The 23,683-nt window shown below is 36.7% G+C and overlaps 1 protein-coding gene across 1 annotated transcript in view; it reads right to left on the reverse strand.

Annotated features, from left to right (window-relative positions):
- Window positions 1–23,583, reverse strand: part of ACE2 (angiotensin I converting enzyme 2) — a 64,973-nt gene extending 41,390 nt beyond the window's left edge. The window contains exons 1-5 of the mRNA XM_027835355.1: window positions 23,549–23,583; window positions 17,679–17,835; window positions 6,460–6,618; window positions 2,755–2,848; window positions 1,770–1,913 (exon numbers count right to left, since the gene is read on the reverse strand). Coding sequence (XP_027691156.1) covers window positions 1,770–1,913; window positions 2,755–2,848; window positions 6,460–6,618; window positions 17,679–17,835; window positions 23,549–23,583 — 589 coding nt within the window. The remainder of the gene's footprint in view (window positions 1–1,769; window positions 1,914–2,754; window positions 2,849–6,459; window positions 6,619–17,678; window positions 17,836–23,548) is intronic.
- Window positions 23,584–23,683: the final 100 nt, after the last annotated feature.

Consider the following 23,683-nt stretch of genomic DNA (forward strand, 5'->3'; position numbering starts at 1 on the left):
TTGTTTTCAGAGGTAGACCTCTAGGTCTTTCAAAAGTAAGCTATATTGGGGCAGCTAGATGGCGCAGTGGATAAAGCACCAGTTCTGGAGTCAGGAGGACCCGAGTTCAAATCTGGACTTAGACCAGACCCTTGACGCTTACTAGCTGTGTGACCCTAGGCAAGTTAACTTAACTCCAATTGCCTTGCCCCCCCCTCCAAAAAAAAGCTGTACGACTACTTTTGGGAGTTGTTATAAAAGGGATTCCTGGTTAGGTATAGGTTAGACTTAAAAGTCTGGAGGACCTGGGTTCAGATGTCAACTTTTCTATTTGCTACCTGTGTGAATGAGTCCCTTTCACCTTTATTGGATGACAGTTTACAGGCATACCTTCTTTCACTTCACATTATTGTGCTTTGCTTTATTGTACTTCGTGGATATTGCATATTGTTTTTACAAATTGAAGATTTGTGGCAACCCTGTATCAAGTCTATTGGCATCATTTTTTTCCAACAGCATGTACTTAAATCATGTCTCTGTGTCACATTTTGATCATTCTCACAATATTTTGAACTTTTTCATTATTATTATTGTATCTATCTTGGTGATTTGTAATCAGTGATCTTTGATATTACTATTGTAATTGTTTGTTTTGGGGAGCCATAAACCACACCCATATAATACAGCAAACAGCCCATAAATGAGTCTGTGGCCCATCTCTCTCCCTCTCCTTGGGCCTTCCTATTCCCTGAGACACAACAAAATTGAAGAATATTACATAAACTTAGTTGATAAAACAGCAGCAGGGTTTGAGAAGATTGGCTCCAATTTTGGTAAAATGCTATCAAACAGTATCCCATGCTACAGAGAAGAGTCAATCAATGCAACAAACTTCATTGTTGTCTTATTTTAAGGAATTCCCATGGCCACCCCAACCTTCAGTCAGCTGCTGTCAACATCGAGGCAAGACCCTCCACCAGCAAAAACATTACCACTCACTGAAGGCTCAGATGATGGCTAGCATTTTTAGCAATGAAATATTTTTTAATTAAGATATGTACATTTTTTATACATAATACTATTGCATACTTAACAGGCCACATAATGTAAACATAAATTTTATGTGACTTGCTTTATTGCAATGTTCACTTTAGCGCTCTAGAACGGAACTTGCAATATCTCAGAGGTATTCCCTGTACATATTTGTAAAATGAAGGGGTTGTATTTATAATCTCTAAGATACTTTTCAATTTTTCTAAATCTATGAATTACGGGGTCCCTTCCAACTCTGGGATTCTGTATTCTTTGATCTAGTTATAGAGAACTTAGACAAATCTGGTAGTCACTCAGCAAGCACTTATTAAGCACTTACAATGTCCCAGGTATTGTGATAAGTGCTGAGAATATGAATACAAACAAAACGAAAGATGGTACCTGCTCTCAAGGTGTTTATGTTCTAATGGAAGCACATAAAAGAAAGCTGAAAGGGGGCTAGGAAGTAAGTGTCCAGGTCTAGAAATATGCTAGAAGAATCCAGAGTGCAACTTGGTAAGAAATGAAGATGTAGCTCACCTGAGGGCCCTCCTTACTTAACTTTTTCAGAGCTGTTTCCTCACCTTTATGGTGGTAGAGGAAAGATCATAGATGAATGTCAGGTAAACTGGAGCTGATAGTGCAGCAGAAAACCCTAAATTCAGTGACAGCCCTGATCCTTAGTTAGGTGTTGGAAACGTCACTGATTTTCATTTATGAGAAATATGGTCCCTCTAGAAGATAAAGCACAAACTTACCATTTCCTTTTGCAACTTCATTTTTTAGTTCCACGTATTCTTCATATAATGGTCTCATTTCTTTGCCAACTTTAGATCTCCAGCCTTCCCAGGCCCATAGCCTTTCATAATAATCTTTGCTCTCTTCCATAATTTTGTCCAAACCTATTACCACAAAATACATGAAAGTGGATATGTATGTATTTCTGAACTGGACCTAAATTTAATAAACCACTTAATAATATTCTTAGAAGCTATCAATGAAGGAATAATATGGAAATTTCAATTCTTGAAAAGTAAATGAAAATTAATGGACATAGAATTTTTACAGAGGATGACCAAAATGTTATGAGACTTTATATGTTTAAATTAAATAGTTTAAACATAAATAATCATTAAACAAGTTTAGTTATTTGTACTGATGTTCAATGCTAATTTAATAGAACCTTTAAAGAAACAAATCTTTTTTCTACTAACTAGGTGATTAGACATGGCAAAAGTCGTAAGCTATATTACTAATCAATTAGTTAACATTTAGTAAGTACCACTATGTGCCAGCCATTATGCTAGGCACTGGAGATAAAAAGACAAGAATTAAAACTTCCTCAAGAGTTTCCTCAAGAAGCTCACTTTCTATTTAGGGAAAACAATACATTCACATATAGGCAGATGCAAAATGAATACAAGGTAATTGGAGGGCATTAACAGTTATGAAGTTGAAGAATTAAGTTTTGAGGGGAATTTGGGATTCCAACATGTGGAGAGTATTCCAGGCATGGGGGACAATAGCCTGTGAGAAGGTGTGGTGGGGAGACAGAGTGATGGCTTGAGTGAGGAAGCTGGTTTTGCTTGATTCCATGAAGGAGAGTAATGTATACTAAGACTGGAGAGGGAAGATGTGTGTCTATCCCTAAGACATGCACACATTTCGAAGCCTAAAACCCATTAAACACTTGGAAAACCTGGAAATGGGGGGGACATCCCTAACTTGGAACATATAGAGTACCTGGTTCAAGCAACAAACATTCCTGAGTAGTCTTTGGGTTACAGATGGTTGCAGTGCTGTAGAGAGTGCTCATGGTATTCAAGACTGTATTCAGCTATAATCAAAATATTGCATTGTTAGAAAAACCACGACAGAAAATAAATGCAGGATAATTGAGGCTAACATGCTGGCCCTCCATCTGACAATGGAATGACTACTTCATATATATATATATATATGTCTATATATACATAGACATATATATGAAGTATATATGTATGTATGTATGTACACACGTATATATACATATACATACATACATACATACATATATATATATGTATTTATACAGCTAGATGAAACAGTGTATAGAACTCTGGACCTGGAGTTAGGAAGACCTGAATTCAAATCCAACCTCAGACACTCACTAGCTCTGTGCTTCTGGGCAAGTCACTATACTCTGTGTTGACAGAGTATCCTCATCTGTAAAATGAGGGATAATAATAGCACCTACTTCACAGGGAGGTTGTAAGCATCAAATAGTATGTAAAGGGCTTTGCACATCTTCATGTGTCATATAAAAATGTTAGCTATTATTATTATTTTGATAATGAGGCAGCCTGGTATGACAGATAGAGCACTATAGCACCTGAAGTAGACATAGCCTGGTTCCAATTTTGCTTCAATTGTTTTTTAGTTGTGTGACCCTGACCAAGACATTTAACCACTTGGAGTATCAGTTTCTTCACTGGTAAAATGAAGATAAAAATAATATCCACTTTACAGGGTCGTTGTGAGGGTCAAACAAGAAAATACTGTAATATCTACAACACTACATTTGCTTCAATCATACCTCAACTCATTATGAATTGAGCCCATGTCAAAGGGAATGATCATACTAGTCCAGATATAGGTAGCACGATTCTGCCCTTAAACATGCATTTTTGTATAAAAACTGAGGTAGTTATAATAAATGTTATTTTGCAGTGGATGCTTGTGTGTGTATGTATTATGAAAAATACTATATATTATTTACTATATGTTACATGTAATACATATTAGACATATTTAATATATTTATTTTATCAAAAGACAGTTCATTTTAGAGATTTGGTCTATATTCTGATCATAACAAGCAATTTTGGAGAGAATGTCTGTGTAACAAAGAGAAAATGTTTCTTGGAGGTGAGGGCTTGAAGTACGTAGAAAGAAAGACTAGAAATAATTTCTTTTCCCTCTGTCTTTCTTCCAGATTGCCTACCTCATCACCACTAATTCTTCCTAGGAAGATTTAGTACAAATAACAGAGAACTTTAATTTCTTTCCAAAGAACAACAGAAATATCATTCCTGCTTCTACAATGGCACTGCTGGAGGCAGTCTAAGGTTTATCTAGATATAATGGTTCTTTGGGGATGCTTTTCTCCAAAGGTACTATCCTCTAACACTCACAAGGCTGAAAATGCTACGGTTCTATGGTAGGAAAAGATTACAGTCAGCATTGTGTAATAGTAAGAGAATAGGTATGGAATTAAGTGATCTGGGTTCAAGACTCCCAGTACCTGGCACATAAATACTAGGGTAGGCATTTAATATATGTTTGGGTCCATGCCATGATGACATGTCAGAGTAGGACTTCAGTGGAGGAGCTGTTATAATTATTATTAAAAGGTTGGGGGAGGAAACCTTTGGTAACCTTGAACAAAGTGGTAGAGGTAGAAAATCTTTGCACATACAGAGGCTAAAGCCAGTTAACATACTTTTGGCCCTGAAAGAAACAAAAACTGTTAGAGGAAAGATCATAGATAAATGTCAGGTGCTGATAGGCATATTGATTTTTGATAATTCTTGGTCATTTTGCTTTTCACTACTGTTAAGTTTCCAGGAGTTTTCTTGCAGTCCTAGAGAATCATGCTGTGTACAGCAAAGCTGGAATTGATCAATTCTCTGGATGACGTTTGTAGGGCTGCCCTGGGTCTCAGAAGAATGGGAAATGCTGTTTTATAAGGTCATATTCAAAGTCTTCACTACTTGCAATGCATAATTCAGGGTCATAAAACATAAATGAGAACTACAGAGATCCCAGGCAGGAAGCTAAGGCAATGGACACAGTAAGAGTCAAGAGAGATCTGAGTCCAAATCTTCATTCTTCTACTTACTGACCAGGGTGATCTTGAATAAGTCAGTCCATCTTGATAAACCTCATTTTCCTCATCTATAAAATTCCTTTCTTCCTCTAAATCTTTTGCTAAAATCCTATCTTGCTCTAAATCTTTAGATTCTAAATCAACAAACTCTGAAATTTACCAGCCAAAGATGCTACCACAACAAAAAGTACAAGATAAAAAGACCTTGGTCCTAAGATAGCACTAGAACTAAGGTTCTTTTTTTTCTTTTTGAATTTTATTTATTTTTTCTCAATTACATGTAAAAACAATTTTAACTTTCATTTTTTACAATTTTGAGTTCCAAATTTCCTCCCACCCTCTCTCTCCTACTCCCTTATTGAGAAGGCAAGCAATTTGACATAGATATTACATGTGCAGTCATGAAAAACATATTTCCATATTAGTCATTCTGTGAAAAAAAACACAAATAAAAATATTAAGAAAAATAAAGTTAAAAAAAACAGTATTCCTCTATCTGCATTCAAATTCCATCAGGTCTTTCTCTGGAGGTGGGTCTTGGATCTTTGTGTTGCATGGAGTAGCTAATCACTCACAGTTGATCATTGTACAATATTGCTTTTGCTACGTACAATGTTCTCCTGGTTCTGCTCACTTCACTTTGCATCAGGTCATGTAAGTCTTTCCTGATTTTCTGGAAAACTTCTTACAGAGCTAGGGTTCTTAACCTAGTATCTGTGAACATGTTTTTATGTAGCTAGCTAGATGATAGATAGCTAGATAGAAATGGATAAACAGGTGATAGATAGATAGCAATATCTAGATGTCTATACATTTAAATATATTTAATATTTTATTATATTTAATATATTTAATTCTCTATATCTCTAGATTTTTTCTATATCATGTCATGATACAGATAAATGTACATTATATATGTTTAAATATAAAGAGATATCTAGATATTGCTATGTATTCATCATCCATCTATCTTTGTATCTATCTCAATCTCTATAGATAGCTATATTGCTATGAGATGAGTTGCCTGAGGTCACAGAGCTAGAACTAGAACCCACACTTCTTGATTCCTAGCCCAGGGTTCTTTCCACAGCAGCAGGACCATGAGGTCTTCTGTGCTAAGCCTCCCTTTAAGGGTATCCTGAGCCTTGGAAAGCTAACTCACTCCATTGAAAATACATAAGGCTATATTTGTAGATCAGAATTTTTTTTTAAAAGTCTGCTTAACACCAGCCCTAGCTTTACATTACCTGCTCCTTCCCCCTATTTTCCCGCAAGTATTTTAGCTCTAGGGCAGCCAGGTGGTAAAGTGGATAGAGTTCTGGGTCCAGAGTTAGGAAGACTTGAGTTCAAATCCAGTTTCAGACACTAACTGTGTGATCCTGGGCAAGTCACTTAACCCTGTGTGCCTCAGTTTCCTCATCTGCAAAATAAGCTAGAGAAGGAAATGGCAAACCACTCCAATATCTCTGCCAAGAAAACCCCAAGAAAGGGTCACAAAGAGGCAGACACGACTAAAACATGACTATACAATAGCAACATTTTAGCTCTAGTGACCAACACCTTTGTTTCTGCCAACTTACCCGTGCACTCTTCTCAGCTGATAACACCGCAGCTCCTTTCTCTTGGAGAGACTTAAGTTGAAGTTTGATTTGGGGATCTGAAATTTCATTTAGTGGAAATGTTCTGGAAATGTTGGACTGAGATTTATAAAATGCAGACCACCTGGCTGCTGCTTCATTCTGTAACAAAAAAAGAGAAGGACAGAATCATTGAACTGCTTCAACCAATGTGACCCAGAGATGTAAGCATCTAGGAGAGAGTGGTCTTTGAGAAGAATCTCATTTTTCCTAAAATGACTTAAATCTTTGTTCAAGGTCAGGCCTCAAAGTTAGGGTTTAGCTCTGTAATCTCTGGGATCAAATGTCCTCATCTTTCCCCTTAGTCATTACCCATCCTGCTGTTGCCGCTGCTGCTTCACCCTGCAAACCAGACCAAGAGAGGCTACTGAGGAGTTGCTAAGTCACTTAGCTCTGAGCCCCTGGGACTCTATGTCCCCATCTTTAACCTTGCCCCTCCTACTTTCTTCTACCTCTCATCCTGAGAACTATAATTAAATAAAAATTGTCATTGCCTCTGGCAAAAGTGGGTCAGTAGACCTGCCCTAATGTTCCATTCACCATTCCCAAGACTTTCCTAACTATAAAAACCTTCCCTGGGTACCACTCTCCTATACAGTAGTCTCTCCTATTTAAACAAGCTTTTTGAGGGCTGGCTCCTATATCTGCAGTTCCCATTGCTTTCTACAAAGCATCACATATAGTAAAACACTTATGAATGGATGAAAAATGCTCTTTCACTTACTCATTTCTTCATTCTCAAATAGCTTAATTCTCTTGTTACTTCAGGGTCAGAGCTCAAAGATCAGGGTCAGCTAGTCACTTCTGGCTAGCGCACCTAATGACCAGACTTTCCCATCAGTCCATTCTCTAGGAGTATAAGTCCCTCCCCTTAGCTGCCTGGGATTGCAGAGTCTTCGAGTTCTGGGCCTTAACAGCTTGACATCATTGAGATGGGAGTTTGTCAGTTATCAAAAGAACAACTGTGAATTATTAACAACCATGTGAAAGAATTCTCCAAATCATGAATAATAATTAAAAAATAAAATCAAAATCCCGAGGTTTCATTTCACATTCATTGAATTGGGAATAACGGCAAAATATGGGAATAGTCAATGTTAGAGGCAGTAAGAAAGAGAGGTACACTCAGTCATTGTTGGTAGAGCTGTGAATTAGTACAATTCTTCTGGAAAGCAACTTGGAATTGGGCAAATGGAGTGGCAAAAATGTTCACGCTCTTTGATCCAGAATTTCCATTGTTAGGCATATACACTAAGAAGGTCACTGAAAAAAAGAAAGAATAAATATGCATTGGGGGCAGCTAGGTGGTGCAATGGATAGAACACTAGCCCTGGAGTCAGAAGGACTTGAGTTCAAATCCAACCTCAGATACTTGACACTTACTAGCTGTGTGACCCTGGGCAAGTCACTTAACCCAATTGCCTAGCCAAAAAAAAAAAAAGAAAAGAAAAGAAAAAGAAAAAAAAGAATCAATATGCATCCAAAACATTTATGGTAGTAGTCTTTATGCTTGTAAAGAATTAGGAACAAAATAGATGTCAATCAATTGGGAACTGGCTAAACAAATTGTAGCATGTGATTGTAAAGGCATGTTACCAAATGGTAAGAAATGATGAACATATGAGTACAAAAAAGTATGGAAAGATTTTCATGAATGATGCAGAGTAAGCAAGGCCAAGAAAATAGCATTATACAAAAACTACATCAAAAATAATCAACTATGAATGCTGTGAAATTATAAAGAACAAGCTTGATTTCAAAGAAGAGATAGATATGAGAGGCCTCTTTCTGTACCTTTGTAGAGGTGGGAATGGTCCATGTTGTGTAATGCTAAGTTAGGTTAGGTTAGGGTTAGGTTAGGATTTTGATAGGAAAGCGTGGAGATGGTAGAGCATTCCAGGTATGGGCAATAACATGAGAAAAGGCAAGGAGATAGGAACCAGCAGTACCAGTTTAAAGGTAATAAGGGCACTGGCCTGGATGGCACACAATATTTATATTGGGGGGAAAAAGGAATTACGATTAGAAGAGTAGATTGAGAGCAGATTATTGAAGCCTTGCCCCTGAAGAGTTTGAAAATGTTTCAATAGTGGACAGTCATTGATGGTTTGACATGGTGTGGTGACATGATAAAAACAGTGCTTTAGAATGATGGTCTCTAAAGTGGGGGGGGGGAGATCCAAAGAGCTGAAACATGACAAGAAAAAGTGACTGTGGCATGACTCTAAAGAATTTGTGATCAACCAGTCAGAAATGGGTGAAGATGGGATTAGTTACATCCCGCACTCCAGAGGATAGCTAATGTGGGGCTTGTCTCTAAGAAAACCACACTTGGCCTTCACCCTAATGCACTGACACTGCCTCCTCCCTCCTCTGGACAAGCTCTCAACTTCCCTCATTGTGAGCCAGCATTGGTCCCTCAGCTAAATTATAACCTAATTTATAACCCACACACATCAACAACAGAATCACACAGGTGCCGCTGGGAAAATTCCATTTTTTACCTCCTCACATCCCTTTATGGCATCCCAAGGAGTGGGACTGATGAGTAAGAGCCCCACTCCCCCTTCTCATTGCAGGTGGCTAAGGGGGCAGGGTGTATAATCAAAAACATTTGAAGACCACTGCTTTAGAAGAGTATTCTGGGAACACCGGGGTTCAGTATGGGTTAGGAAAAGTGAGGCAAGGAGACCTACAGCATCATTTCACGTAAGGTGTAATGAGGGTCTGGAGTGGGAATGATAAGAAGGGAAACAGATATTGACTCGTATCAAGATAATTCCAATCCCTATTGGTCTAGCAGAACCAGAGCTATCCTGTGGAACAGTAGCAAAGGGCAGGAGGGAGGTGCTAGATGCAAATTATGGAGTCTAGTTAGGCTCCTCTCGGGGCAGCTAGGTGGTACAGTGGATAGAGCACCAGGCCTGAAGTCAGGAGGACCTGAGTTCAAATCCGACCACAGACACATAACACTCACTAGCTGTGTGACCCTGGGAAAGTCACTTAACCCCAATTGCCTAAAAAAAATAAAATAAAAATAGTTAGGCTCCTCTCTAAAATCTCACCCCTCATCTGTGTTTTTACATTTCATTCCTTCCACTATCCCCACTCTTCCAAATCCCAACCCCAAATCAAAAAATTACAGGATTAGCTCCCAAGTAAATATTCCATTAAAATTTAAAATCTCTGGTACTTATAAAACTACTCCCTAAGGAGCTGCAATTACCTCTGGTCTTTATTTTCAGAATAGGTGTATTTATATACGGCTCTTGGCTTCCATCTAGTACTTATAGCCTCACACCTCTGTACTTTAGAAATACATCAGAATCATGGCTCTTTCTTTATACTCTCCTTTTTCTTTTTATTTTTTTGACCTGATGATTTTCTGTGTTCTTCCATGCTATTCTTTGTAACGTTATTTCAAATATATTAAACATCCACAACTTATTGCTACTCATCCAAAACAAAGCTAATCCTCACACAGTTCTCCAAGAGAATGGAAGACAACTCCTATACCCAGGCTGCATGATTCAGGAGAAGGAAGATTTTTTTTTTCTTTTTAAATGAACTCTTCAAGTCCACAATGCTTGTCCACACAGCTCCTAACCACTGTTGAATCCGAAAGACAGATGTTTTTCATGGTTCGTTCCTTTTAATAGACTTATTAAGAAAAGAAAAGCAGCAGTGGCCAAAACAAAAGAAATCTTGGCAGCTCTGAGTGTTGGTAATTCTGGAGACCTTAATTTTTATATATTTGCCCTGTTTTAGAATGACAGAAACTCAGAAACATATTAGGAATTCTCTTACCAAGCTCCTGGGCAGCTAGATGGTGCAGTGGATAGAGTGTCTCAGGCCTGGAGTCAGTTGAACTCATCTTCCTGAGTTCAAATCTGGCTTCAGATTTGTGTGACCCTGGGCAAGTCATTTAATCCTGTTTGTTTCAGTTTCCTCATTTGTAAAATGAGCTGGAGAGGGAAATGGCAAAACCACTCCAGCGTCTTTGCCAAGAAGACCCCAAATCGGGTCATGAAGAGTCAGATACAACTGGAAACTACTGAACAACAATGTGGGACCAACAATAAAGAGTCATTTAGAGTTCTGAAACTACTAAAGTCAAGAGCAAAACCAAGTTGGAATACAAACTCATTCCTGGTAAGGGAAAAATATTATGCCTCAAAAACAGTAAAAATGAAAATAAGTCTATAGAAAGCTTGGTGTGTGATCTGCTGAAGCCAAGTAATTCCATGAGCATCCAAAGATGCTTATAGGATCATAGATTTAGAGCTAGAAGTAGACTTTAGAAGCCATTGAGTCTAACACCTTCACTTTATAGATGAGGACATGGAGGCTCAGTGAGCATAAGTGTCTTGTCTTAGCTGTCTTACGGAAGCAAGATGGCACAGTAGATAGAGTGCTGGACACAGATTCAGGAAGAGCCGAGTTCAAATCCCACCTCAAACTCTTCACTAACTGTGTGACCCTGGGCAAGTCATTTGACATCTGCCTTAATTTCCTCAACAATAAATAGGAATAATAATAGCATCTACCTCCAGCATTGTTGTAAGGATTAAATGTTGTAATATTTGGAAAGTGTCTTGCATATAGTAGGCATTTAATAAATGCCTGCTTCCTTTCTTCCTTGCCCGAAGTCACAAAGCTGGTAAGTGTCTAAGGCAGGATTCAAATTCAGGTCTTCCTGAAACCAATTCTAGTGCTTCAACAACACCTAGGTGCTTCAATGATGATGAAACTGTTAGGTGGGTAACAAATAGATAGAAAATAGAAAAAAAATTGACATTATTTCTAGAACAATGATTTTCAGCACCAGTGACAACAGAACCATCAAATTTGTATCTCATCACCTCAGTTGCTAATGTTATAAGGAATTTAAATTAGTACTAAATAGCAACTTACAAAGATGAAATTGGGAAGAGAGATTCTATCAGACTAGTGTAAACCAAGGAAATCAATGCCAAAAGCAACACAATCCTATAAGCATGAGAGATCTTTTTATAAGATAATTTAGGGGAAGAAAAGATCCCCCCAAAATGGAAAAAGAAATTAAGATAATTCATTCATTGCTGCTGGAATTTTGAACTTGCAAAATTCTCTTTGAAAGGTTTATGACTGTGCAGTATGAGCTATAAAAACAATCACACCATTTAGTCTAATGATTTCACTGTTGGAAATATATCCTGAAAGTGGAATAAAAAAGCTATTTTGGTTTTTTATTTTAATATTTTAAATTTTATTATTTTAAAAGCCATATTTTCAATTTTTTGAAGCATTGTATAGACATATACTTTGCAGAAACTTAGAAGCAATGGTAGAATGGAAGAATATTAAATTAATTACCATTAATTAAACCATTCATTAAAATTATGGTAGAAAATTAACTTATATGTCTAACTGTAGAATATTAATAAAATAGAATCCAAATAAGACTGAAAAGTATGAAGAATACAAACAAGGCTGAAAAAACTTTTAAAAATAATGCAAAGCAAAAGAAAAAAAAGCAAAACTAGAAGAATAAGGAAAAGTGAATGAGAATGAATAGACAAAAATGGACAGTTCAAAGTCCTTATAAGGACAGGAAGGAAATGACTAAAAAAATGTTTGATACCTTATGTCTTAAAGTTAATTAATTTTAAATGCTACTAAGCAAAATATTAATTCCATAAAATATTTAATTTTAAAAAGAAATAAAGATATTACTCTCTAAGAAAAAGAAGAAAAAAAGAAAGAAATCAAGAGAATGTCAACAACTACTAACCCTGCTTTCTCATTCTTATAAACTCTATATAGGCATGATCTACACAAGTATCTAGGGTATCATTGATGAAAATATGAGAAGGAAGTAAGGCTTTTGTATATAATTCTTTAGAACAAACTATATTTGTTTAGTCCTGCAACTGATTGAAAAGGGGTAATTAATATAAGAGGAGTTAGCTAGGTGGCTTAGTGTATGGAGTGCTGGGCCTGGAGTTGGGAAAACCTGAGTTCAAATACAGTCTCAGTTAGCTACTAGCTCTGTGATCCTGGGCAAGTCACTCAAGCTCTGTTTGCTTTAATCCAATGGAGAAGGAAATGGCAAATTACTCTAGGATATTTGCCAAGAAAACTCTATAGACAGTATAGTCGAAGAGTTGGACATGACTGAACAACAATTAATATAAGAGTACAATGTTTTTTTATAATTCATTGATTACAAAAAAGGCATTTGATTTGGTAGAGCAAAACACGGCCTTAAAATCTCTCCTTCAGTAAGAAGCCTCTCCTGTATACCTTAAGTCATACAAGATCTCTTGAATAATGCAACCATAACTGTTTAATGACTGCATATTATCATCAAGAGAAGGACATATTCTTGTTCAACTATTAACATCTAAGTTGTACTCTGAAAGATCCAGATGGAAAAAGGATTCCTTAGGGATGTTAAATTCTTCCAGATGCTCTTGTTTATGTATGATACTGTCCTGATTAATCAAGTTCCTACTTATTAAAGGACCTCTTCTATGAGATCCATAATTACTCAAAAGAGATTGGTGTAGTCATCCATATAGGAAAAACTAAATGGTTGAAAAGTGCCTACTATTCAGACAATGGCATGTTGTTGGATGGCCAGTCCACTGAGTTAGTACAACAGTATGAAAATCTGGAACAGGCATTACAGACAGACAATTAGTTACATCCAGAATTGAATGAAAGGAAAAGAGCAAGCTGAATTACATCTGGGAATGTGAAGTCCTTTTTATAATCCCAAGCTACTCCATGGTGCAAAAACCTATTTTTTTTTTATCACAAATATTCTCCCAGTGATCCCTATATGATTGTGGACCTTGAATCACCATGACATCCAAAGAATCATAGTTACAGGCAATAGGGCAATAGAGAGATATACATGCTGGGCATAAGCATTTTATTTCCAATTGAGACCCAAACGCAATAAGTGGCATATTACTAAGGAAATGTAAGAGCAGAAAAGTAGGTAGGAGAAGCTGAACAGATGGCTAATCTCAGTGCTTTTCTGGTTAAATAAAAAAAAAAAAAACCTAGAGGAAGGCCTTCAGCATGTGAGGTGTAACCTGTGTATGTTCCTTGAGGGGAAAGAGTGACTCACTTTTGTCTTTGTATATACACCCCAGTGCCTGGCACATAGTAGGCACTTAATAAATAAATATAAAAATTTATTATTTATTAATAAATAAAAATTGATTGATTCAGTGACTTTGTTCAATTCCTTTTCCTGGATTGTAACTAATACCTTGGAGCCTGTCATTTTGTAAGGAAAATTTTACAATCTTCCTCTAACATTTGCCAACATATTACCATTTATGTCAGTCCTCCTAAATGTGCTTCATCATATGCATTCTTTAAATTTAAAAGGATACTTTTGAATATTTTTAAAAGTTTAATATGAACAAATAATCTCCAATTAATAGTTGCCCTTTGAGATCATGGAGATGAATCCAAACTGGATAGGGATCATCGTACCTTTCATCCTCAAAGGGCATCACACAAATGCAAGCTTTTGCTAAGTCATTAGGGGCATTTTACTCAGTGTTAAAAATAACATAGCTTCTGAACAATGATTTCCTCTCAGGCTAAAAAAAGGAGACTTGATCATTAAAAAATAGCTTTCACCCACTTGTTTAGCACCATATTAAGGTGGAAGGAATAATGGATTTGAAGTTAGAAAATGTGAGTTCAAATCCTGGGTGTTCCTGCAGTCAGTGTTATCTTGGATGAGTTCCTTAACAAGCTCTCTGGTATCTAGTTCCTTATCTGCAAAATTGTTCAGTTATCTTAACCAAAATCTAAAGTCTTTTCTAAAAGAGAATCATTGAGCCTCACTGGACTTTTTACTCACTGGATTATTTACAGGGTAAATAAATGTTATGGTATACCAGCTGCTATGTTAACCTGAATGATACAAAAGGCCTCTTTCTTTTTGTTAGGAAGACCTAGACATAAGCCAAACTCTGATATACCCAGGGAAAATTCTGAGTGGCTTTCAAAGAGTATGTCAAAGAATATGATTGATAAGAAATCTTTGAGATTGAACCAAATCCACATAAACTCAGAGCTTCATTTGCAGGATGCATTCTCATCTATGGTAAAATAAGATGCAAAGTCATCTTCACGGGAATTTGTACGGCCCAGTTTTTCCCCTCTTTCGCATTAGGCACATGAAAATTTCTCCATTCCTCCATTGTAGATTTTCTCCTTCAAACATACTTGATAAAGACAACGGGATAAGCTAATGACCCAATTTTGGTTGCATTTACCTTCCCACACACATATGTCTTGTGAGCACATGAAAAGCCCTGTACAGAAGTTTGTGCCCTAAAGCACACAGGACTATCTAATTCTTCAACTTTGACTTTTTCGTGACTTGTCCACTCTTCATTTTACGACTGTCCACCAGGAAGCACAAATAGGTTTGTGGCCATAAGCAGTGTCTATGCGGAAGAACTGTTTCTCTTTTCACCCACCCTACTTGGAAAACCACACACACTGCGTGGATTTAAGTATCTCACCGTACTATTCATTCTTCCTTGAAAATGGGTAGATTCCATTATCCATTTGCTGGATAATGTATTGGCAAGAGGGCAGGGTTTTATGTAGACAAGAAACCCAGGTTCTTCTACTAGATGGTGACCTTGGACAAGTCTCTTAAACTATGCCTCAGTTATCCCATTTGTCAAAAGGGGAGAATATTTGCACTACCTACTCACCAAATGAAGGCACTATGTAAATGTATCATGGGCAAGTACATTTTATGTTCTCTGAACTTTGTATCTCCACTGACACGCAGCACTCTGCACATTGTATCTCTGCACACACAGTTGCACTTAACTGTCTATTGAACGAATGAATTTATGGGTTGGCATTTTTCCTATGATGAAGTCGATATATTTCTTTTGCTTAGCTAGGTACAAACTCTTCTAAGTGTTTTATGTGTCACCACTTGTTTTTGCTCTAATAAATAAGTGTAGGTAAAGTGATAACAGCATAATAGTTAATAATCCAAGGATTATTTCCACAAACATTTCTATGTTTCATTTCGTAACAAGTGTTAAGTCCTGACATCCAGATGCATAGTGCAAATATTCTTTAGGTCTCTCCCCATCTGTTACACTTAGTCATAACCTACCACCACCATAACTAATTAATTGAATCAGTCATAAAACAATGAAAATTAATAAAAAAACATACTATCATTTCATCACTAGACAGAAAGAAGTCAAATAATTCACAAACAACCATTTTAGAGAAGATGCTTTGCATTAAAAACTAGAGGTTTATTTGTTCATCCATTTATTCAATAGCCATTTAACTGCCTACTGTGTAAAGAGATACAAAGTTTCATTAAGTCAAGATCCCTTGACTCATGGAGCTTAAATGAAAACAAAATATTATGTGATAAATGCATCAAAAATGTACAAAATAAATCCATCTGCATGAAAGATTTGACAAAACACAGGATGCTACTAAAGATCTAAAGTTACTGATTCTCCTAGGATTAAAAAGCTTTGGAAAAGAAGGAAAACAACAACAAACATATTTGTTGTTTTCAACTGAGTCAATAGGCTCTAAAATGACAGATAAAAGGGGGGAAAGAGCAAAGTGAAAAGTACACAGCAAAGAACAAAAGAAAATTTACAAGGAAGCAAAGAAAAGATGGACAGCTCTCAACACAATGCGTAGTATTTATTATATTGGCTTTCTTGAAATGGAAATTTATTGCTGCATATTTTGAATCCTCTCTTACATTCTGCTGTGTAAATGACATGTTTTTTTTTTCTTTTCTTATTTTGTATTTAAGTTTATAATGTTTCTTTTTCTTTTCTCTATTGTGTATTTAAGTTTTAGTATTTAACATATAGAAAACTTTTAAAAAATTGAATAGAATGCCAGGTAGTCAAATGAGCAAATCTTCCCAGTCAGTCAACAACTTACTTTGTACCAGGCATTGCTCACACGTTCTAACAGGACACAATTTTTTTTTAATTTCTGAAAGAGATTTTTTTTTTCAAAGCATTGTATCTAGGAAGTGCCACAAACTCCTATTCTCAGGTATCTTACTTTCCAGCACACATCATTGTCATCCCTGATAAACCTGGTAGAGACATCTAGCATAGGATTCTTCACTGGTCTGAAATGTAGCCTTTTGGTATCTGCCACTCAACCTGAATTGATTTGCAGATCATAAACTACTTCTTTCTGTCTCTCATATTTGGGTACTAGGAGACAATTTGGCAAATTATGGGGTCTGAAATACACAATTTCATGCTTTGTAGGGGAAATGAGTAAATTGTTATAGGAGATTAAATATGCCTTCTCTTAATTTACAATGAAATGCTTACTTATATATGCCAGGCAGAATATCATGACTTTCCCAGGACATCTTAGGATCTATGTAAGATGGTTTAAATATAGTTCTGCTTGGGGGCCTCTGGATAGACTGGGTGACCTTTGGAAGTCCCTTAGAGCTCTGTGACAACTAGGATAAGAATTCCCAAGTCCCCACTTATCCAGCACATGGTCAGGGTTTAATTACTAGCTAATCCTTTTACTAAGAATAATTTAGGTTTCTCCAAAATTCCCCATTTACACAAAGTTGTATATATGCTTCTGTTGACATTGAAGTTTGAGTCATTGTGATTTTAATAATGAATCATATTTATTTAGAAATGCAATGAAATTTTAAAGTGAGATGAGAATTATAGATGCCAATTTTGCATAAGGCAGGAACTAGATTACTTGAAACTGGCCAGAGATTGCTCAGAGGCTTATTGATTTAGAGTTGAAGGAACCTTACAGATTAATGAGTCTAAACCCTTCATTTTACAGTTGAGAAAACTAAGGCCCAAGAGAAGATAAGTGATTTGCCCAAGGTCACACAAGCCATAAGTGGCAGAACCAGGATCTCTGACTCTAGGTCTAGAGCTCTTTCTATTATACCACAACAAGGGAGTTACATTTAATCATTCTAGGAATCATGAATAAGAGAGATGAAGATGAAAGCCCTCCCCCACTCCATTCAAAATCGAGCCTGACTGTTAATCTCATTATCTTTTCCATTCTGGTAGTTGTGATTCAGCTCAATATCATCCCTAAAAGGCAACAAATACTCATGCATAGTCATTAGAACTCACCATCTTTTGAACATTCTCATCATTAATATTAGTGTTATAATCCCAAGAAGCAAGTGAACTTTGATAAGATATCTCTTCTGCTTCCTTGTTAAATGTTTCCAGAAATTCCTTAGCCCTTTCTTCCGTGGAGAATTGAGCGGCAGTCACAGCCACAAGGCTGAAAAAGAGCCAGACAGGGTCTAACATCTTTTCCTGTGAGCCAAGATCCCATCCACTGAGCAAATTTCCTTCAAGCAAACCTCTTCATGGGTTTTTCTCTCCCATCAGCCTTTGAACTTGGGTTGGGCGCTGTGAACTTTAAAAAAAAAAGGGGGCAGTAAATAATCAGTTGAACTATTATAGTTTCCATCCAGGACAAGACACACACGTAAACAGCTTTAAGAATGATTACAAAAAAAGAAAGAAAGAAAGAAAAAAGAAATCAGGTAAACAAATGTTAATTATTAACTTGAAAGAACCATAACACTAGTAGCATTTTACGATCTTATCAAAAGCTTTTACTTTTAGTTAATATTTCCCTAGAAAGCTGTCAAAGATACACTCAGGGTCCTATAGTGTGACAGGGTGTTCGAAGAAAGCCAGAATTATGACCTAAAAGGTAGCTGAAGCATTGTAATATTTACTAGCAAACATATAGTCAATGAAATAACCATTGGATTTACCCACCAGATTTTAAAACTGATATGTCCTAGTTGTATTCCCTGCCCTAAGACAGATAGATGGCTTCTTAGTCAGTATGGTTTTAATTGTTTAAAAGAAAGAAGCTCTTATAGGGAGAAAATAGTAAGATGAATGGTGGATATGGCACGTTTAAAAAAAAATAAACACATGAAAATACCTTATTTAATTAATTTGGAAAAAAGAAATAATTGTAAGCACTTTATGCTGTAGGCCATTTTCCCATCATTATTTCACTATAAAGCAAGCAGCTTTTCCTGGTCCACTATCTTCTATTGCTCTCCCATCCAAAGTTCACTTGCATCTGTTATGTATGCATCACGTACATTGTTGTTGTTCAGTTGTTTTAGTCATATCTGATTCTTTGTGACCCCATTTGGGGTTTTCTTGGCAAAAATAGTAGAATGGTTTGCAATCTCCTTCTCCAGCTCATTTTACAGATGAGGTAAGTGAGGTAAATAGGGTTAAGTGACTTGCCCAGGGACCCACAGCTGGTTAAGTGTCTGAGACCAGATTTGTACTCAGGTCTTCTTGATTCCAGGCCAGGTGCTCTATCCATGGTGCCACCTAGCTGCCTGCATGGTGTACATGCCTGTCTACATATATACATATATTGTCACCCCCATTAGACTAATCTCCTTGAGGGTAGGAACCATCATTTTTGCCTTCTGAAAGATACCAACATGTTCATCTCATAAGTGCATTCATTTATTCATTGGACAATTATTCATTAAGAATTTATTATAAGTGAAAGATAGTGTGTCAGGTACTGATAGACTTTTTTGGTCTGGATTTATGATTTCATCAATATAAGGAACTCTTTTAAAAAAAGTAACTCTGTCTTACTTGTATCTGTACTCTCAGAACTAAGCACAGCACTGGTAACAGTAAATGCTTAATTAATGCTCACTGACTTAACTACAATGCAGATCAGCAACTGTTCCCCAATGTATAGATTTAGAGATTTGCCTCAGGCACTGAGGGATGAAATGACTTGCTCACAGTCACACAGCTGGTATGAGCCCAAAACTGTACTTGAACCCAAGCTATATGGGCTATTACATGCCTCACTATTTTCAAGCTTAACTCACCCAGAATCAATGCACTTCCTTTCTGACTTACACCAAAACAGCCAGCAAATATTCTTCATCTTACATTTGACCAGCATTTCCCTCCTTAAGGTAAGAGTTTTCTGCATTTGTCTTGACTAATGTTGAGTACTGTACAAAGTTTAGATAAGATGGGGTCCTCTGTCCTTAGGAAACTAAATCTAGCTATTTAATTGTTACAAGGAAGGGTTTTGGGGGAGGGGTAAGGACTTGGGAGATAGTAATAAATATGAAGAAAAAGAAAAACAGTATAAATAAAACATTTAAAATACATTAAAAGTTCAGAAGTGGTATACAAAAGGGCCATTTTTACTACCTTATTAAATTGAATACATACTTTAAAAATAAAATGTACATGGCAGAAGCTGTACAATTGGATGCACAATCTTAGGTAGCATAATTGGTAGAGTTTTGGGCCTGAAGTAAAGAAGATCTTTGTTCAAATCTGGCCTTAGACACTTACTGGCTGCGTGATCCTGGGCAAATCATTTCATTCTGTTTGCCTCAGTTTCCTCATATGTAAAATGGGCTGGAGAAGGAAATGACAAACCACTCCAGTACCTCTGCCAAGAAAACCCCAAATGGGGTCACATAGAGTCAGATACGAGTGAACAACAAAAACAACAACTATATGAGAATATTTGTTGATAACTGTTAAATTCATAACAAAAAAAATTTTAAGATTCAAGAACTTCGGTCTAAGAGAGAGAGAAAACATACGATATTACATGATAAGTTCATTAAAGAGCTATTTGGCATCGAACTTAATTTTCTCTGAACATATTGATTTCTTATCACTGGGGTCATTTGACCCTTGGCCATTTTTTAATTCAAACCCTACTCTTACACAGTATCGGTTATTACTCCAATCTAGAGTCAACACAAAACTTACTAAGTTTGCTTTCCAGTGCATCATTCTAGGCATTAATGTTTCAGACATAGTGAGAGGCTGGCCCCTCAGATATCTTTTTCCTTCTCTCACCTATTAAAAACCCACCTAGAATGAGAAAGAACTAAAAATGCTGTCATAAACCAGAGAATTTGAATAGTTCTCATGTTTATTCTCAGGGTTCTAATGTCTCAATGGCAGGGTATCCCTTTCATAAATGGAGAACCCAGAGTAGAAGTATTAGAATCAGAGAGCAAAAATGACTTTCAAGGTGGTCTAATCCAATATTACCTCATTCTACAAGATGAGGAAATTGTATCTTCTGAAGCCAAAATGGTTACTGGAATAATCACACATTATTTAGGATTATTAAGATTATATATGTGCATACACACACCCTGCAATCCAGCTAAACTGGAACGGTACATCTCTCTTGCTGCCATGTAGAGGTTGTCCACCAGGCCTGAAACACTCTCCATCCTCACCTCTGCCTCTTAGAATCCCTAGCTGCCTTCTTGACTCTTTCAAAAGGTCTTTCGTGATTCCCCGAGGTGTTACTACCAACTCACTGTGATTTATTTTGTGTATATCCTGTATTAACCTATCTGTCAAAATATAATATCTCAATAGTAGAATATAAGCTCCTTGAAGGTAGACTCCCTCACTTTTTTGTACCCCTACACACTACACAGTACTTGATATACTAGGTGCTTAATAAATGCTTGTTGACTGACTGACTTACTATCTGCTTATAATCTTAGAACTATCACAAAGACTGCATCATTCTATCCCCAGGCAAGAGATCCTTGGCCATGGCTGAGCATTAACATGGAAACTCCCTCTCCTCTCCCTTAATCCATAGGTAGCACAGTGGATACAGCACTGGGAATGGAGTCAGGAAGACTCATCTTTCTGAGTTCAAATCTGGCCTCACAAGTCACTTAACCCTATTTGCTTCAGTTTCTTCATCTGTAAAAAGAATGCCAAGAAAACCACAAATAGGGTCACAAAGAGTCTGAAGCAACTGAACAACAACACTGCTTGTTTTTTGTTTTTTGTTTTTAACCAAAATAACCAAACAGCTTAGTAATAATAGAAAAGGGGATAAGGAAGTAAGGTGATTCCTACCTTCCACGAAGATGGCATGGTTAGCTCAGTTATTATGACTAGATCCAAATCAAAATGTACTGTCTTCTTCCCAAAATGAAATCAACAAAACAGACCAAATAAAAGTGAAAATGGAAACAAAACAAAATCATACCTGTTTGGTAATGCCCCTCCCACCTCTGTGAAAGCTGAGATGAGAATCTATACCAAGGAAGAAAGAAATGAGGGAGGAAAAGTGACGGCAGCAATGGGAGAGTCCTCAAAACTTCTACTGGGTGGTATCTGTAACTTTAAGAAAAGCAAAAATAAAACTTGACCTAGGTAACTTTCTGAAGTTCTAAGTAATGTAAGAGGAATGAAAAAACGGGGCATATTTCCAGTTCAGTTCACTGAAGCATAAAACAAGATTAATATATCAAATTTTAAGGAAGAGATGAAGCAAGGTGTGAAGTCTTGAGGTCAGACGGATAAAAGGTACTAAGCTTAAAGGAAGATGAAAAGACAAGAGTTCCTGTAGGAGGCAAAAGGGGGAATTAAGGCAGCCAAAGTTTTGACAGTAAATTTCCAGAAAAAAAATAATAGTTCATAAGGTTGCTTCAAGGAAAAACTTCCACTACTAAGGAAATTGTCCTTCTTGCTCATTATCTACCCAGACTTATGCTGATAAGATATTTGTTTGCCTTGAATGCTTCTGAATAGACCTTGCTGGACAGAGATTATGAATGTGGATGATACTCATGGGAGCAAAAACTCTTCTGGTATGGGCAAGAGACATGTTTTGACTGATTGCTTTGGAAACAAATGTCAGTCATGGAAAATGATAGGAGTCATAGAACTAGAAATGGAAATCAAGTGGAATCATATAAGAAGCAAAATGGGAGCTAAAGAAATTGGAAAATGAAGATATCCTACAAGAAGGATCTTAGTTATAGACTACCCTTGGGTGATAAGATCCTTTTGGGTTCTGAAATACAATAATACCATGATATTCAGATTAACACAAAATCCGGCATATAATTTAGTAGTTACTATCTCTAAAGTGAAGAAGAATCTCATTTATGCTGAAGGACAGTCAAATGCTGATTAATTGTAATGCCAAATCACAAAATATACTTCTCAGCATAGAGGTGGAGACTAAGGATGCAGAATGTCACAGTCACTGGTGATTTTGCTCAATTGTTTCCCATCTTACAAGCGAGGGTATAAAAGTTAAGAATTGGGGAATAGGAAATGAATGTGATACAAAAACAAAAGTCATCAATACAACTGAGGGAGAATATTGCTGTTCATTCTTAGATAGATGTATAGATGGACAGATGGATGAATGTAAATTACTTCTAACAGGCATAAGACAGCCAGAAACTTAATAAAGTAGAAACAGTGTTGGAGTAGGACTTAGAAGAACTGTCTTCTGCAATGCCTAAAACAGTAATCTTGAGTCTGTTAATGTCTTTGGAGCCTTAGTATCCACATTTGTAAAAAGGAGACAATAATTCTGAACCACCCACCTCAGAAGACCAGGAGAAAAGCTCTTTGTGAGTCTAAGACAAGTGCTTTTGTATTGGAAGCCTTTGTAACTTTAAAGCATTCTATGAATGTGGGTGACTTCAATAGTCATCCATAAACATATCTATATCCCGAGTTTTACAGAAACCTGTCATTTATCTGGCAGTCCAAGAATGAACTGTTCTCAATAAGTGAATATTCCTGGCAACCAATGCTCATCTCATTATACAATGAAATTTCATTTTTTCAGAAATTTAGCCAATAAGATGGATCCTGTAGAGGACCATGCCATATGAGATGGGTAGATATACTATATGAGTATGGAAAGATTGACCTCTTCTGGAGTTCAAATCTGGGCTTCCTAGCTGTGTAATTCTGGGCAAGTCACTTAACCCTGTTTGCCTCAGTTTCCTGATTTGTCAAAAGAATTGGAGAAGGAAATAGCAAACCACTCTTCTGCCAAGAAAACCCCAAACAGGGTCATGGCGAGTTGGTCTCAACTGGAATGACTGCTCCTTTTCTGAACTTCTCTATTACTTTCAAGGATACCACCCTACCTTCCAGCTATCCTATTTTGTAACCTCAGTGTCATCTTAGACTTCTCACTCCCACTCATCTCATAGATCCCAATCTGCTGCCTCATCTTGTTTTCATCTCTTTTTTTTTTAAGTGAGGCAATCAGGGTTAAGTGACTTGCCCAAGGTCACACAGCTAGT

This window comes from Vombatus ursinus, unplaced genomic scaffold, assembly GCF_900497805.2.
Source record: "Vombatus ursinus unplaced genomic scaffold, bare-nosed wombat genome assembly UNPS02014814.1, whole genome shotgun sequence".
NCBI lineage: Eukaryota > Metazoa > Chordata > Mammalia > Diprotodontia > Vombatidae > Vombatus > Vombatus ursinus.